This window comes from Cajanus cajan, chromosome 10 (genome assembly GCF_000230855.2).
Source record: "Cajanus cajan strain Asha chromosome 10, NIPB_CcT2T_4, whole genome shotgun sequence".
In the NCBI taxonomy this organism is placed as follows: domain Eukaryota; kingdom Viridiplantae; phylum Streptophyta; class Magnoliopsida; order Fabales; family Fabaceae; genus Cajanus; species Cajanus cajan.
The window spans coordinates 37194309-37211593 of record NC_138526.1 but is presented as its reverse complement, the minus strand read 5'-3'; the positions used below and the strand labels follow the sequence as shown (position 1 = coordinate 37211593).

Genomic DNA, 17285 nt, shown 5'->3' with positions numbered 1-17285 from the left:
GATTAACACTTAAGACCTCATATATGAAAGGAAGAGAGTAATTATTTTTATTCGACGGAGATTCATTTACAATATGTTTCTTTTCACATTGACATTATCATGGAAACGTTTGACCAACATCACCTACTTGTTTATATGTATGGAATCAATAGAATTAGTGATGCACTTAGAGTGAGTCCATAAGCGGTTGCTGTTGAAAAGTAACCGAAAAAACGACACAAATAGCATATTCGTATCGTTGGAGAGCAACTAATGTTATAATACCATATAGTACGTGATGCTAATAAGAGTTTCTGGTGCTCTTCACTTTTAACTTTTAAGTGGGTCACAAAATTTTCAACCATTTGTTTCTTTTGTCTTATCGTACAGCAATGGGTCATCAGGCATTTCAATGTCGTTCAACAAGGTTAAAATAAATGGGATTGAAAAGCAACAGTAAAGTGGACCAGCAATGTTACAAATGAATAAATATAAAATAACAATATATTTTGTATATCAAGTTCTATTTATTTGATATATCAAATTCTAAATTTTTTTTTATACAAATGATTCAAATCAATACACTTAATCCACTACAAAAATTTGTAACATCCCCAAAATTAAATATTTAAATATAGCCAAACCACATTGTGTCTATATTTAAAAGAAATAGAAGGTAATGCAATAAAAGAAAAATTAAAAAAAATAAAAGAATACTTCCCAACATAAATCAAGTTCAATGAATATACCAACAAGTTGATTCGAGTGACATTAATCCCAATTTCCTTAAGGATTCCTTTGAGTAAGGTCTCAAATTCGAATTTTGTGTATAAAAAAATAGTTAGAAGGGGAGAACCCGTTACAAAAAGGTGACCAGCTAAATTCTCTAACGAAAATTAGTCATCAATGAAACCGATAGATACTTCATGCATGGGTACCAAAAAGAAAAAATTGAGTTCAATGAATGCTTAAAAATTCATTAAACTTCAATAAAAAGTAAAATCAGCAAAGTTCCTGGCTTGCAAGTTAAAGGGAAGAACGAAATTACTAGCTTACAAGTTCAGCTGTTGTTACAGCATTCTATCAATAAGATTAAGATATCACATTATAGCTGACCAAAGGATGTAACAAAAAAAACGGCAATAAAAACAAAACTTTCTCTATAACCTGAAAATTTTAGTTAGATTCCTCTGTAATTTCAAATTTAAGGCCAGTACAAGGGAATGAAAAAAAATAATAATAAATTCATCCCTTCACCTCTGAGTCTTCTTTATCCAGTTCAGAATAGGAGAACAATCTTCCCCGTTCACAAAATGCCTTCATAAGAAAACAACAGCTTAATCTCTGAACAGCAAGGAATATAATCAATAAATATGATTATGACTTAATAAATATGTCCCTACATTCTGTAGCCCTAAAAAAAGTACCTATTTTTGGTGCGGTAAGACTTAATTTGTGTGGCTTCTTTGCGATTAGAAATATCTCTAGACATTCTTAGGTGTTCAGGCACAAGAAGACTTCCATTCCAATCATGGTATGCACCATGGATGAAGTTGAGAATGGTTTCCTGGCACGAGTAGTTCATTTCAGAATCAGCATACATAAGATAAATAAACCAAAGAATGAATTGAGAAACTGAACAATAAACATTTTCCTTAAAAAAGTTAAAAAATAAAAAAATAAATACAGAAGAAAACCATTTCTTAAGTTTAATAAAAGGACTATAATAAACAGCTTCTTGAAACCCTTTAAAATAAAAGGTACTAGCAATGAAATCCACATTGCTAGTGTGACAGTGAACCAATTTTTTTTAAAACATTCTTACAAGTAAAAAGCAGGTAGAGTTGTTAGTACTCCCATTGAACCTATATATAAGGAAAAAAAAAATACTTAAATTTCTTAAACTGAAATATAAGCAATAATTATGTATAAGTTCAGAGACAGTATATACTATATAGGAGGAAGGAGAATCTGAGACATTAGTTTTTAGTGGTTTTTTTTATCTTAAAAAAAAATTGTGGTTTTTATTATTTCTAAAAGGATAAAATATATTTTTAGTCCCTCTAAAATTTTTCAAATTCGATTTTAGTCCTTCAAATGAGTTGTCCTTTGTCCCTCTAATATGGAAAAATGTCACTTTTGATCCTCAATGTGTATTTTGTGGCAGTTTATAACTACCATTAAATGTTTTAATAACAACAACTTAGAGATAAAAAATGAAGTATTTTCAAATTAGAGGAACGAAAATAAAACAAAAATTTGGGGAGGACTATAACTAAATTTGAAAAACGAAGGTCCAAAAACATATTTTACCCTTTCTAAAATTGGCAAGAGATCACAAGCTTGTCGGATTTAGTTTGGTATTAATATAATAAAGAAATTACAAGAGATGGTTGTCGGATTTAGTTTGGTATTAATATAATAAAGAAATTACAAGAGATGGTTGGATGTGTAAAAGGTAACAGTCACTGACAAAAGATTCAATTGTACCATAGATTTAGAAGCATCAAGCCAGTGGTATATATGTTCATTGCGAAACCATGTCAACTGCCTTTTTGCAAAATTCCTGCACAGAAGTATCAAAAAGAACATTGCTAAATAACCCAATTACACTTGTGTTCGTTACCAACAAAACATGGCAAGCATCGGAGACAAAAAAAAAATACAAAGTCCACGAAAAACAAAATACCAAACAACAGCAGAGCTAACATTGTGATGCATTTGGTGGGATAGTACTTCCGGTACTACAGATTGTTTCCTAAAAATTATGTTCAACGTACTAGCATCATTTTCTAGGTATTAAGGATGGTAATAATCTAACTTAACTACGTCAAAATAGTAGTCCAATAATCAGATACATGTTCCAAACACAAAATGGCGAGGCACAAGCTTCCATCCTTGACCTAAGATAGATTGAAGCTGATCAAGGAAAGCTTTTAAACAACAACAAATACAGAATACTAATTAATACGTTATACCAGTTTTTAAAACAGAACAAGCGATCTAAACAAGAAATTAATCAACTTGCCTAAAAATTGTTATCAGAATACAGGACTGTATTTTGGAAGGTCATGAATCATAGTTGTATTTTCTTGCAGAACATATTTTAAGCTGAACATAATTTTTATGTAATATCATGCGGACAACTTCCACTGTACATGTTGTCAAGCTTGGCATTTAATTATATAAACCTTCAATTTAAATAATTCTCTTTTTTAATTAAAACTTAAAGACATCAAGCTGGGATAAGGATATATTCAATGTCCAATTAAGCACCTTATCAGTACACTTTAAACATTACCATTCGTTGACTAGGGAAAACATAAGGTCAAGCTCACATAAATATATCTTGCCCTTTCTGTGTTGCAGGATAACTTATCATAGCTGTACTTTTCCCCTTTTCTGTGTAATTCATTTTTTTATTATTTATTTATGAGGAGGGGGGGGGGGGGGAATCAATTGCAAGCTTAGAGTCAAGCAGGTTTGAAAATACAGAAGGAAATCTCTATAATTACTGATGCCATTTAAGAAAAGAATAAATACAACAACAATATTCAGAACATAAACCAAAAATTCCAATCAATGTTTTGGAGAATTTGATCAAAATTACAAAATTTGCATCAAAACAGCATGGAAAACTTCCTAGAAGAGGCAGCATTGAGAATTGAAACAGTGCTTCCTCCGGCTATATTTCAATTGTTGGTCCAAGTCAGCTCAATAGGTTGTTAGACATGAGAGAGAGAGAGAGGATCCTCTCCTCGCATGGTCATAAAAGTTCTCAAACTCGATGAAAGAACATGCTTCACAATCTAGAATTCTCATTTAATCCAATTTTTAAACTATAAAACAAATAAGTCGCAACTCAAAACAAACCATACCGGACAACAGTCTCCGGGGGAAATAAGAAAAAGGAAACATCTGCTTTATAGAATAATTCTTTACCAGTAGAAACATAAAGGTAACAAAGATTTACTACAAAATTCATTTAAAAAAAATAGAAAGAAAAAGATTAACTTTTGATATATAAAAAAGATTTTAAGTGAATAACCAATGAAAATTACAAATTCTCTACTACCTTTATTTTATGAAGAAAAAAAAATGCATTACCGTGATGCTTTTTGAAACTCAGACAAGAATTTGTAAAATTCTCGGACAGAACTTTCACCCCCTTGCTCTCTGCAGTTTAGTAAGTACTCCATTGCCTGATATTTGTGAATCACATACACAAAATAAAGTAAAATCATTCCAACTATTTATATAGAAAATACAATGACCAACTCAATACACACGAATCCTATAGGCCATCAACTATTTTACATTGCTAATGCCTAATATATAATTAAAATATAGACCCAGTTTTCAACTATATACAGAGAACATTAAAAATGGGGAGAATGTTCGACCAAACATATTTCTTAAAGCATAAAGAACTTATAGCGCTACACAATATACAGATCGTTCAACCAGACCTATTTCCTCATTTGAAATTTTCAGATAGTAACAGTGAAATATAAATATAGAAAATAAAAAGGTATACTTGTCTGTAACCAATTGCTTTTGTTGCAGAATTGGAGTTTGGATGAAGACCCATATCAAGAAGCCATTGAGCCTCGGACAAAATCCCATCCCTTCCTGCATTCAAATGAAAACCAAGAGATTTATTGTAATCAAATATTCATGACCTATTGACGAGAGCATGGCATGTATTGTTATAACAGAAAAAAACGAATGGGTCTGTGCAGTGCCCATGCAAACACAAACAGAATAATGTTCAATAAAATGTATATAATTCATATACAAATTGAGTGTTTCCATTTCAGGATATACCTAATAGCATATCTTCACATCGAAAATCAATTGATTTATAGAGGTCAAGTCTTTGGCTAGAAAGGAAAAAACATATAAACTCGTAGTCTAACTCTGATGAATTGGTTTCTTCCACTGCATCACCATAAGTGTTCTTATCAGATGACTCAGAACCATCACCAACACTATATTCACCCTGTTCCCTGAAAGAATCATATGGTACCCGAAAAGCAGAAGGAGGTGATCCACTAGACTGCCATTCCAAAAAAGTATAAATAAATGGTGAATTATAAATATATTTCAGACAATTTAGTAAACCATGGAAATCATGCATTTCAGATATACATTCACAGAAAAATATAGGTATATACAGTTATAGTAATCGATTGGTTACAATTAAGCACATATAAAAGAGATAATAACACCACAACCACATTGCAGGTGAAAAAACTAAACTTCGGATATTTTGCATAGTGGTTGGAATTCATACTTGCACCAATGAGCAACAAATGAAAGAGAAAAAAGACAGATCAAGAAAGGATATTAAAATGTCAACATTAAGAGTTTTCTTTGATCTTTCAATAAGGTTAGTAGCCAGGATAGAATTTAGAGTTGCATATGGTGACTTGAAAAATTGCAAGCATACCTTAATAATCTCTAGGCTACGCCGTAATCGGTACCAATCATTCACTGTTAGAAATTGGGCTTTTGGATCACCAGCTTTAACCACCAATTGCACAGCTGTATCCCAGTCTTCCTTCCTCTGTAGTTCAGCTAACTCATGATGTGCTTCAGATGTAATCTCTGGAGAGGCTTTAGGTACATCTGGCTTTCCATATATGAACCTTGTATTTCAAAATTCAAACAGAACTCATAGCTAGTGTCCCGCATAAGCTGATCAACAACTTAAAGAAAATAAATTCAATAATGGTGTAAATAAAACCCTGATAATTCACTAATACAGTGGATGCCCATACACCTTCCTATATTTGACAGAAGTTTATTATATTCTGCCTAACTAGTAGGACTAGGACCTTTAGTTGCTTACCCTAATGCAAACTGAACATTAACAATAATTAGTAAATTACCTGTTTACCGCAACATAATGCAAGTATATTCACATCCTTTAAAAAATTATGCAACAGTGAAACACTCAGAAAACCAAGTCTGCATCACTTTTTCCTGATATTAGATTATTTTTCCAAAATCTTAATGACCAACCATGCTACTTCTACCGCTGTTTATTTTCTCTTTTATTAAGGATATAAATAGCTGTGAGATTACTAATGATAATGAATAACTTGATTAGCAGCTTGTGGAAACAAGAAAATGGATTTCATTTCCTATTTATGTTTTGTTAACTTGTTATAGATACATGATACAACCACTATGCCACAATTAAGGAGTTCCATAATTCCATTGGAAAGAATAAGTAACTGCAAAAGACATACCATCTTAAATACAATCCAGTGCCCCCGACAACTATGGGAACACGGCCTTTGTCAAGAATACCTCTTGTAGCTTGCCTCCCATCCTCAAAAAACTGCCCAACAGAATAATCTGATAAATAATAATTAGTTTTAATTGGTGAAAAAAAGTTCTTCAAAGTTCCAACAGAAAAATCAATAAGGAACTACGAAGCACAAACACCCTCCTATTTGAAGTGTCACAAATTCACATTGTTGAACACATTTTCGACATGAACACATCTCTGACATGTGCTGGATTAGCTGTCCAATTAATTTATTATTTTTGTCAGCTCAAGTGTTTGAGTTGAAACCTCTATATGGCTTAGACACTTGAGTCAAGTCCTTCAAAAGGATGGAGACACACTAGGATTACTATAAAAATCTTTTTTTTTTTAACTTTTAGAAAAGTCAGCTTGAAATACAATATATATTATTAAAAAATAATGTCTCTCATTTTTATTTTTTTTTTGAGACCCGATACGTCATAGAAAAATTGAAAAACTTAGCATGTTGGTTTAAGAAGTTGAATACACCTTTCTTGAAAGATATAATTTCATCTTCTTATTTTGAGTTTTTTTTTTTTTTTTGTAAGTGCTTACATTGTAAAATAAATTAATGTCTCTTAATATTTTCTTGAGAGGCCCATCATAGACAAGAGGTGAATATAAAGAATATAAAAATATTGTTTATCAATTTTGATCTTTTTTATAATGTATTTATATTGCTCACATTTCATTTCATTTGTTATGGGGTATCTTAATATTTTGGATATTAGCCATATCGGAGTGTTTGTTTTCCATGTTAAAGTTCATGCTTCAAAGATGCGTAGATAATCGTGTATTATCAATTTACTTATTGTAAACAAATATAGCTCAGTCCAACATAACACACCTTCAGATGGGTGCAGGATATCAACCAGATGATGCGGTACCTCCTAACAAGAAAAGCATACAAAACGGAAGTAAATAAACTAAAATTAAAGGTTCCAAACATGATTAATCAAGCAAAATAGGAAATCCAAAAACCTATAACAGAGACTAAGTAAACCAATGCATTAAATCACAATCACACACCTTTCTTTCGTTTGGGGAAGGCTTTGCAGATCCAACATCAAGACCCCGATACACCTGTGGTACAATAGAAGCCATTTTAATTAAAGAAAGTTTAATTTTAATGCACTATTAGTACAGAAATTTGTATGGCTCAATCGATTAAAAATCACCTTATATGTAACTTTTAAAGTAATTATTACATAAATCAACAATTTCCAATTACATGACAATTTATAATAGGATAACGGTGTAAAAAAATCTTACACCGTTGATGTATTCCAATTAAATTCATAAAGAAAACAACAAAACTCGTTCAATTACAAGATATACAATTTCTGATTCAAAGAGAAGAATCGCTTCAACTTTCATAGTATTTTCATGAAAAATCGACCCTGTACCATATACATAACTGATTTCTCACTTTGCAAAATACTGCCCAGCAACAAATAAAAACAAAAATACCTTTCCTCGTGAAATAATAATAATAAATAATAATAATAATAATAATAATAATAATAATAATAATAATTTATCAGCAGCTAAACAAACTTAATCTCGGTTTAAATAAACTTCTAAAATCACTTATTGAAAAATAAAATAAAATAATTTTTTCGTAAGCTAAAATTAACTTGAAATAAGTTAAAAGATAAGTTTTTGCAAAAACTAATATAAAGAGTTTCTACAAATTAACTTATGAATGAGCTAGCAGATTCTTTTATAGACAATAAATATCATCCACAGGAAGCTATCCTGTTCGAGTCGTATATAAAGCCTATTTGGATATAATCTATAAGAACTTCTAAGGGCTTCTCTATTGCAAATTAAGAATATTTTTCGGTAGAAAAACACTTAAAAGTGATAATAGACTTATATCCAACCATGTTCATAGTATCGCGGCAAAGTCCTCTCATCAAATATTTAATACAGCTGCTCATTCGGAACTGGATAACATAACCAAATGTTAATTCATGGATAAGCTAATTTATTTTCCTATTTTATTCTTCATCAAGTAAAGTCTATTATCATAGAACCTTAATTATCCACAATTTGGCTAGACAACAAGTTTCATGGAGAGTGCGAACCCCGGAAACTAAAATCACAAACCCTAAAACCCTACGAGAATCACTACCACCTCATTCGCAACGCAAAAACACGAGAAGAAGGCGAGGAAAATGTGAGTTCGTTTGTTGGTTTTAATCTGCATATTACCTGAACGGAATCGGCACTGACGATTTCTCCGTTGAGGCGCTTCGCGAGTTCCAATGCGAGGCGGCTCTTGCCGGAACCGGTGGGTCCAGAAATCACAATCACCTTCTCTTTCTTCTTGGCCTCGGATGCAGCAACCAAAAACCGCCGCCGGCAACAGAACGAGCGCGGCGGAGCTAGGAATAGGGGACTCTCCGGGAAACGGAGGCACGTGCGGAGACTGCACACGCCATTGTTAAGCATGTTCGGAGTTGCAGTGTGAGTGAGGCGAAACTGCACGATAAGCGTTCCAACTTCAACTTCAAGCTGAAATATATAAATAAATATTGGGATATTTATATTAATGATAGTTTTCGTTAATGTAATTTTTAAAATAGTTTATTAGTTGTTGTAAAAAGTAATACAATTAACATACGGATTTGTGATGCATAACCGTAAAAATACTTTACATTTTTTAATTTTTAGATTTACAAATTATTGTTGAAGACAATAAACTATATGATTTTATTTATCGTGAAAAAGAAATGTTACCAGGGAGAAAAATAAATAAATTTAGCCTTAGTAAATGAAAAACAATTATTAAAAGTTACAATAAGAATATATTAACAAAGTCATAATGTAAGGCATTTATAACACTTTTTTAAAAAAAATACTTTTATTTCTTTAACATTTTAAATATTAAGAAATATATAGAATTATTCTGTCCTCTTTTTGTTTTTTTTTTTTTCTTTGGTACAAAAATTCTTTTGTCCTTTTACTTGATGTTAACTATTTATCAAAATTTGTGTACAATCGATTAAGGGACCTTTTGTACATTTTAATTTTATACATAAGCAATTAAGAAAATGACCCAGTATATGTAAGTTTAAATTTGATCATATATCTTTTTTATTTCTAATTTTTAACTGTTTCTTTTTCAGTTCACTCCTATCACCTAATTTTCATTTCTTTTCTTATAAATACTTCCGCCTTAGAATTTAAAGCAAGTGTTGCAACTTTAATATCACTGTTTGAGTCTTGGTTGGCAATTATCACATCACAATGTCATTGTTTTACTTTGAAAAGATAAACAGAAATAATTGAGTCTTACCTAGTATCAGTCCCTGTCAATGAATTCATTCGCATACTTGTGAAAAACAGAAACTCCTCTTTTTCACCAGATTACCCTCTGATACAGTACAAGACCATAATCTCAGCGTGAAGAACAGTATAGTTTTCGATACTGACAGAAACCTTGTATAAAGCATTCCCAAACAGACCACCAAACCCTGCCTTCCCCGGAAAATGGTTTAGAAGATGATCACCAGAAACATTATTTTTATCGTATTTTTTAAATGCGTTTTTTATTTGTGGTTAAAACTTACTTAAAATAAGACATTTAAGAAAATTCCACTAGTTTTAATAAATTTCAGCTATAATATATAATATGAAAAGACACTTTTATTGACTTTTCTCTAATGAAGTAGTGATTTTACATCCAAAGTAACATGATAAAAATGAATTCAATTAATGGTAACATGTTCATTAGTTGATCAAGGATTTTAAATAAAAAGAAAATTTAATCTGCACACCTCAAGTTAATCCTACAATCTTTCATACCCACCTGTGAAATGCTGTCACTCAAGAACAAAACATTCCTGCTGCCAGTTCTACAAGTTCGTTCACCCACCATCATATCATCCCCCACGGAACCTTGATTTCCATCGTAAGTAAATAAAATCAAAAGCAAAAGATAGCAAAAGATAGAGGGGTCAAAAGCTACCGCAGAGCTTCTCTCCACCAATATCCTTACCTGTTGGTGCTTATAATAACATGAAAATATGAAGAGTCGATTTAATTACGAGGGAAACCTTTTTTAAATAAACTACAACCCTAAACATGTATTATTACCAGCAGTCCAACAGTTATATAGGTCTGCAAGGCAACCTCAATCATATAACAAACTAGACAGTCAACCCCACAAATATAACCATCGTATCTAGCCTTCAAAAATTGTGAACTTCAGATACACAATACGCAGGTTCATTAGAAATAAGAAGTAACAACCACGTAAGACTAACAAATTCTAATTCCTTGAGAAACATGGCATAAACTCTATGTTTTCTTAGGACACAATTCTTCGTTATCTACAACAGCTTGAAAAATCTGCAGAGATCTCACGCAGTATACGGGTTCCCACCAGGTGCTCCTCCCATATCCCTGTTTTGCACGTCTCTATTGGGAGCATTATTTGACCATCCTCCATTCGGATACCCTCCCGTGTTCTGGTTTGGTGGCACCCCTCCCATGCTGCCAGGGTAGTTATTCTGTGGCACACCACCCCCTGGACCATAGCCACCACTCGTGTTAGGAGCATATCCACCTGCATTGGGTGGAGCATATCCACCTGCATTGGGAGGGGCATACCCACCTGCATTGGGAGGGGCATATCCACCTGCATTGGGAGGGGCATACCCACCGGCATTGTTAGGAGGATATCCACCCGGGTTGCTGGGAGGGGGCCCACCCATGTTGCCTGGAGGTCCATATCCACCTGCATTATTTGGAGGGAAACCACCTGCATTGCTTGGAGGACCGCCAGGCATAGGAGGTCTACCCTGCATGTCTCTGTTCACCACATTCTCCCTCCTCCTGTCAAAGTTCCTTGACCTGTCAGCATTTCGAGGCCTGTCATTGCGCCTGTTTCTTTCATTTGCCCGAGCATTGTTTCTAACCCACTCCTCATGATATTTGGGATCATAAGGAACCGCTTGCCCATTAATAAAGGGCTCACCTGCTCAGGGACACATAAAAGTTCACAAAACACAAGGTCACATTAATAATACCCCATCAAGTTTATATTCTAAACCCAATTATAAAACAGAACCCAAGAATCACAACATGCCATGCTATGCTTATGCTATCCAAAAACATTCAATGAGCCCCGAACATGATATTCCCTTTACAAACAGCTAAAAGCACGCACAGTCAAGAACAGCCATACCTCAAACATTAATTCTACAATAAAGCACGGTGACATAACAAGAAATTGTACCTCCATAATCCTTCTCCTTGACATTCAAATAAGAATCAGGAAGCACCCACCGAACTCCCGGCAATTCTGCATTTCCCAAAAAAACCACAAACTGAATAAACCCTCACTAGCACAAAACACATGCAAAACACTTAAAGCTCAAAAACAACATATACCTTTAATCTTGTAAGAAAGCTCTTCAGACACAAGCGCACCAAACGCAAAGTAGTGCCTAGTCGAAACAGAATATATCTTCATCCGGGCTTCCTCTTCACTGCAAAAACCAAACCAACCACACTAAATAATCAAAATCCAAAACACACAACCACCTAAGGGATGCACCTCCAATAGCTTCTACATAGCCCATTTAGGTTCACCTTATCATACAATAAGAGCTTAATTTTAATTAAGCCACTAGGGCAAATAAAAATAAAGAGCTAAAACTAATTTATGTTAAAAATAAAAATTCTTGAAAAAACTAATAGGAGAATTAGCTTATACACAAGGCAAATTATTTCATTTTTACTTGTTAATTTATTGTCCTGAAGAGGCTAGGTATGATGGATAAAAAAAAAAGAGGGTTTTTTTTAATGTTATTTTGTTACCTTCCGATAACCTTGGCCAAAGTTTTGATGTAGGAATCGATGATTTCGTCGCGGGTGGGGTCGCCTTCGGGCTTCTCCATGACGACGAGCCAGTGTTCGAAGTCGCAGCCGTCGAGGAGGATGGTTTCCTTGGGGGGGCGGTTGGACCAGTTGGGGTTGGGGTCGTTGAGGGAGGAGGTGGTGGCGCGTGTGGAGAGGGCGCGGAGGGAGGGGGTGGCGGGGAGGAGGAGGCAGCGGAGGGAGGGGGAGGCCGCGAGGGAGATGCGGCGGAGGAAGGAGAGGGCGGAGAGGGAGGGAGGGGCGGTGGCGGAGAGGGAGAGGGAGCGGGAGAGGAAGGGGGTTAGGGTTAGGGTTTTGGGGAAGACGCGAGAGAGGATCTGAGTCGCCATCGTTGGATAATGGAAATGGAAATGCAAATTCAAATGCAAAGGGTTTAGGGTTTTCTTTCACCTTTCACTTATAATACACTCTTGCTTCTAGAAATACTTGCTTCCTTACCACAACCAAAAAACAAAGTGTGTAAAATATCTTTATCTTTTCTACATTTTATTTTTCATTTTTATTAACTTATCTCTTATACTTCATCCATGATTATTTTATTTTTCTTATAGTTTTATATAAAAAAAATTTAATTTTTATATTTGATAGCTAACTCTCTCCTCAGAGATCTCTCAATGTTTAGGGATTCATTTATTAGTTGTAATTAAGTGGAATTGTTTATGCTTTGTGATTTGTCTCTATAAAAATCTTATAAATGGGTTTTTGTATATTTTTTTTAATTATTTCATTTGAATTTTCCTATATATAACTTTTTTTCTCATTTTTAGTCTTTGTTATATATTTATATGGGAATTAAGATGAAAATTTTATTTAATTATAAATATTAAATAAAGTTTATGTGATTATAAAGAGTAAAGGAATTGTATGTATACAAACTAAATTAAAAAAATATATAATTATAAAGACTAAAAGATAAAGCTTTGTGAAATTATAAAATAAAAAAGATAACTAAACCTTATTTTTTTTTATCAAAATTGTTCTTCTTCATTAAAAATTAAAGTTCATCACTTTATCTTAATACGAACTAATATAGTGGAATAAAACATATTAAAAAATATCATTCTTTTAATTTATAATTTAAAAAGTTAATAAGATTTTACAGTAAAAATCAGTTAAAATCTCAAAAAGAGATTATTTTTTGTATTTAATAGACAATACTTCTTAATAATGAAAAAAGTACTTTACTAACTGCGAATGAATTTAACATTAAGAAAATGGGTGAATTATTAAGTTCAATTTGGATGGATAGAAAAAAGACTAATGGTGCTATTTATGTATCTAGAAAAATACTAATATGATATTCTAGCAGAAGTTTGGGAATTATTTGATTCCCCAGTTGTTTTAAAAGAAAAATAAAAGATTGGTCTTATGAATGTGAAAAAAAAAATACATAAGATTTATAATAATTCTTGTCATTTAAATTTTAAGCTTTCAACTTTCAACCCTTTTTGTTGGATAATCGTTGGTCACGGGATGTAATTCAAACCTTTAGTTGGTGTTTTGTTTGTGTAGTTTTTTTTTAATTGACATATTTGTAGTGTTTTAAAGTTAATAATTAATAACATAATATGAATGCTTACATATTTTATTTTATTTGTATAGTTGCCACTTGTTAAGTACTTGGCTCATATCAAATATAAGAAGAAAATATATATAGTCTTACATATATTTTAAGTTTCTCTAAATATAATTCTATATTGTTTAAATCTTTGATATGATATTCTTTTTAATTTTTCTTAATCCTCATTATTAACTCTAATTATATTAGGGTGAATATAACAAACAAAATAAAAAAAATTAATTAAAATAGTAAAGAATATTTTAATAGATAAAATTATATTATTTTTAAGTACATAATTTAATTAGTGATATATTTATTGTTTTATATAAATAAGATAATTATATAATTATTTATTTTAATATATTATCGACAATAATTTCATTAATTTAATATTGTTTTTTACTTTTTTATTCATTAATTTGCTTTTAACATTGTATCATTTTAAAATAATATAATTTACTTTTTTTTTTGTAAAGTATGAAACTAAAAACAACAAAGAAGCTCAAGACATAGAGTCTTTCCCTAATGGTAGCAGGATAAAATCTGAAGGACTTCTCCAAAATACAGTGGAACCTAGGTTACGTACACCCCAACTAGCAAGTGTATGGGCTACTGAATTTATCTCTCTAGGTTACGTACACTACCCAGTCCCGAGCTAACATTCGCTTAACACGACGAATGACATCATAGTGTTTATGTAGGTAGTCCCTATCCGGTGACTGATCTTGCAGCATCGTAACAGCTCCCAGGCAATCACATTCGCAGCTCACTTTCCGAAATCCTCCTTCCCAACAAAGCAATAAGCCCTCCTCCAAGGCCAACAACTCCGCACGTAACGCATCTCCCTGTGAAGCCCCACGCGAAAAGTCCCCCGCCACATACCGGCCCAATCACGAATTACGCCACCCATCCCCATAGCAGCAGACCCACTCAACCAACTCTCGTCCGTGTTTAACTTGACCCACGGGTGCTCTGGGGGCCTCCATAGTGCTTGCTCCACCCCTAAACGCCTCTTAGTATTATACACATTGTTCTCCACCGTAGACAGCAACACTTTCCGACAGATCATCAAAACCCGCCACAGCTCGCCATTAAACAACATGTGATTCCTAAACCGCCAAACCCACCACAAGGTGATGGATAGTTCAATAACATCCTTGTGCAGAATAATTCCCTTCAGCCACTGAAAACAGTCCATTACTGAGAAAGGCCACCCCATGCTGACCCCGCCAGACATCCACACCTCCCGCGAGTACGGGCAGTCCCGAAGAGCATGTAAAATGGTCTCACGCGGGCAAGAACAGCGCAAGCATGCACCAGACTCGGCCAACCTCCTATCATCCCGAACTTGATTCGTTGGGAGGGCTAAATGAAGGCATTGCCACAAAAAAAAAACTTCACTTTCTCAGGGACCATTACCTTCCAAAGCTTCTTCCAAACTTCATCCCCCTCCGATGACCGTACCGGGGTTAGAAAGCGATACCCAGATGCCGCTGAGTAGCAACCCGAGATGTCACCCCTCCATGCAAAGTGGTCCAACCCCAAGGAGGAACTTACGACACTCAACTGACGGACCGAGTGAACCAATTCAGTAGGGAGGACAGTGTGCAAGATGTTGAAGTTCCATTCTCCACTCTCCCAGCAGTCTGCGACCGTCTTGTTGGTGTTCGCAATGTGAACAAAAGGGACTTTTCCGCACCAAAGCCCAGTACCTGTCCAGTCCATGTACCAGAGGGATGAGGCACCCGACCTTAGGTGAGGCTGGAATCCCTCACGAAGTGAAGGTAGGGCCTTAATAATACTCGACCAGATTGGAGAAGCACCCCGCCTGGTTTGAGCACACAGGATAGAGTCACCATGAAGGTATAGATTACTGAGGAGATGCACCCAAGGCTTCTGTGGAGCCGATAGCATATCCCAAACTAACTTCCCAAGAAGGGATACATTCACCCTATGCGCCTCCCTAACCCCAAGGCCACCTAACTCTTTGGGTTGAGTAACAACCTCCCAACTCACTGGAGACCAAAACCTTGTATTGTCAGGCTTCGCCCAGAGCATACGTCGACACGCTTGGTCAATTTTACTACACACTGCTTGGGGAAGCCATAGTGATTGCATACTATAAACAGGGATAGAGGAGATAGTAGACTTCACCAGGCACAACTTCCCTGCCTTATTAAGAAGCTTGGACTTTCAAGCCGCGAGTCTACCCTGGATCTTATCCATCACATCATAAAAATCTGCGCATCTTGGCTGACCATGCGTCATGGGGACACCCAAATACCTCCCGATCCGAGCCGTATGACTAATCCCTAGCAGTCCCTCCAACGTATCGATCCTCCTTTGAGAAACCCTTCTAGAGCTCACAAACTTAGACTTAGTCAGATTAACTCTCAAACCTGATGCGCGCGAAAACTCCTCCAGGATTGACGCCACCAAACAAGCTTGGTCTTCGGAAGCTTGACCGAACAACAAAATATCATCCGCAAAGAGAAGATGTGAAAGCGGTAGCCCCCCAGGAGATAGCTGAATCGATTTCCAATGACCCTCCTGGAGCGACTCAGATATCCTAAGGGCTAGACGCTCCATGCAGAAAACAAACAGGTATGGAGACAATGGGTCTCCCTACCGAAGGCCACGGGACGGAACAAAGGATGGTAATGCACTTCCATTCCAAAGTAGTGAGATTGACGAGTTCCTCAGCCCCCACATGATGAGTTGAATTGTGATCGTAGGGAAACCAAATTTCACCATCGTAGACTCCAAAAACTCCCACCTGACCCTGTCATATGCTTTTTCTAGGTCAATTTTCAAGGCCAAAGAACCCCCACCTGAGCCGTCTTTTCGAACAAAATGGAAGGCCTCCTGAGCAATAATACTGTGGTCACGAGTTCCCCTCCCAGGGATAAAGCTACCCTGGAAAGGGCCAATGACATCCTGCAAGAAAGGTCGAAGGCGAGCCACAATGACCTTGGAAATAACCTTCCAGGCGACGTTGCATAAGCTTATAGGACGAAAATCTTTGAGGCGAACTGGATGATTGACCTTCGGAATTAACACCATTTGTGTCTCCAAAAGCGATGAGTCCGAGAACCCCAACCGAAAGGCGTCCTTCACAGTACTCCATAGTTCATCCCCCACTACAGACCAATAATGTTTGAAAAAGAACGGTTGAAACCCATCCGGCCCTGGTGCCTTGAACGACTTCATGCTCATCACTGCCCGGCGAACCTCCTCCTTCGTGACTGAGGCAGTTAGAGCAGACTGGGCCTCAACTCCCAAGCCAGGCAGAACTCCAGTAAGCATATCCAGAGGCCCTTGCTCGTCATCACCCGAGAAAAGCTCCTTATAGAATCTGATTGCCTCTGTTTTCATGACCGCAGGATCCGTATGCCAAGACCCATCTGGTAAAAACAATCCATGTATCTTATTCCTCTGTCTTCTCGCGAGAGTTTGCGCATGGAAGAAGGATGTGTTACGGTCCCCAAACTTCACCCACTTCTCTCTAGATTTCTGGAACCATAAGTACTCCTC

General features: G+C 35.3%; 2 protein-coding genes across 3 annotated transcripts; both read right to left on the bottom strand.

The window, feature by feature from the left end:
- Positions 1–930: 930 nt before the first annotated feature.
- IPT9 (isopentenyltransferase 9) lies at positions 931–8821 on the bottom strand. 2 transcript variants are annotated; one of them, XM_020375796.3, is made up of 11 exons: positions 8516–8821; positions 7328–7381; positions 7146–7188; positions 6237–6345; positions 5432–5630; positions 4807–5038; positions 4517–4611; positions 4087–4181; positions 2470–2545; positions 1407–1546; positions 931–1323 (listed from the first exon to the last, which is right to left on the bottom strand). In XM_020375796.3, exons 1-11 carry the CDS (start codon positions 8753–8755, stop codon positions 1317–1319), a joined length of 1290 nt encoding a protein of 429 aa, XP_020231385.1. In that variant the 5' UTR covers positions 8756–8821; the 3' UTR covers positions 931–1316. The 2 variants fall into 2 exon arrangements, with proteins under 2 accessions (XP_020231385.1, XP_020231384.1); XM_020375795.3 differs by having other exon boundaries at positions 931–1296; positions 8516–8820.
- Positions 8822–10320: 1499 nt separating this feature from the next.
- Positions 10321–12589, bottom strand: LOC109811940 (uncharacterized). Its single transcript, XM_020375790.3, has 4 exons — positions 12131–12589; positions 11702–11799; positions 11547–11612; positions 10321–11285 (listed from the first exon to the last, which is right to left on the bottom strand). Exons 1-4 carry the CDS (start codon positions 12517–12519, stop codon positions 10669–10671), a joined length of 1170 nt encoding a protein of 389 aa, XP_020231379.2. The 5' UTR covers positions 12520–12589; the 3' UTR covers positions 10321–10668.
- Between the last annotated feature and the right edge of the window lie 4696 nt (positions 12590–17285).

What these genes read in the sequence shown, in the direction of transcription:
- IPT9 (XM_020375795.3), bottom strand. Translation starts at nt 8,755, where the DNA reads ATGCTTAACAATGGCGTGTGCAGTCTCCGCACGTGCCTCCGTTTCCCG. An exon ending in TCAGTGCCGATTCCGTTCAG is followed by an intron (nt 7,382 to 8,515) that starts GTAATATGCAGA and finishes ATTGTACCACAG; the next exon opens with GTGTATCGGGGTCTTGATGT. An exon ending in TCTTACCGCACCAAAAATAG is followed by an intron (nt 1,297 to 1,406) that starts GTACTTTTTTTA and finishes TTTCTTATGAAG; the next exon opens with GCATTTTGTGAACGGGGAAG.
- LOC109811940 (XM_020375790.3), bottom strand. Translation starts at nt 12,519, where the DNA reads ATGGCGACTCAGATCCTCTCTCGCGTCTTCCCCAAAACCCTAACCCTA. An exon ending in TTGGCCAAGGTTATCGGAAG is followed by an intron (nt 11,800 to 12,130) that starts GTAACAAAATAA and finishes TGGTTTTTGCAG; the next exon opens with TGAAGAGGAAGCCCGGATGA. An exon ending in CAAGGAGAAGGATTATGGAG is followed by an intron (nt 11,286 to 11,546) that starts GTACAATTTCTT and finishes GTCCCTGAGCAG; the next exon opens with GTGAGCCCTTTATTAATGGG.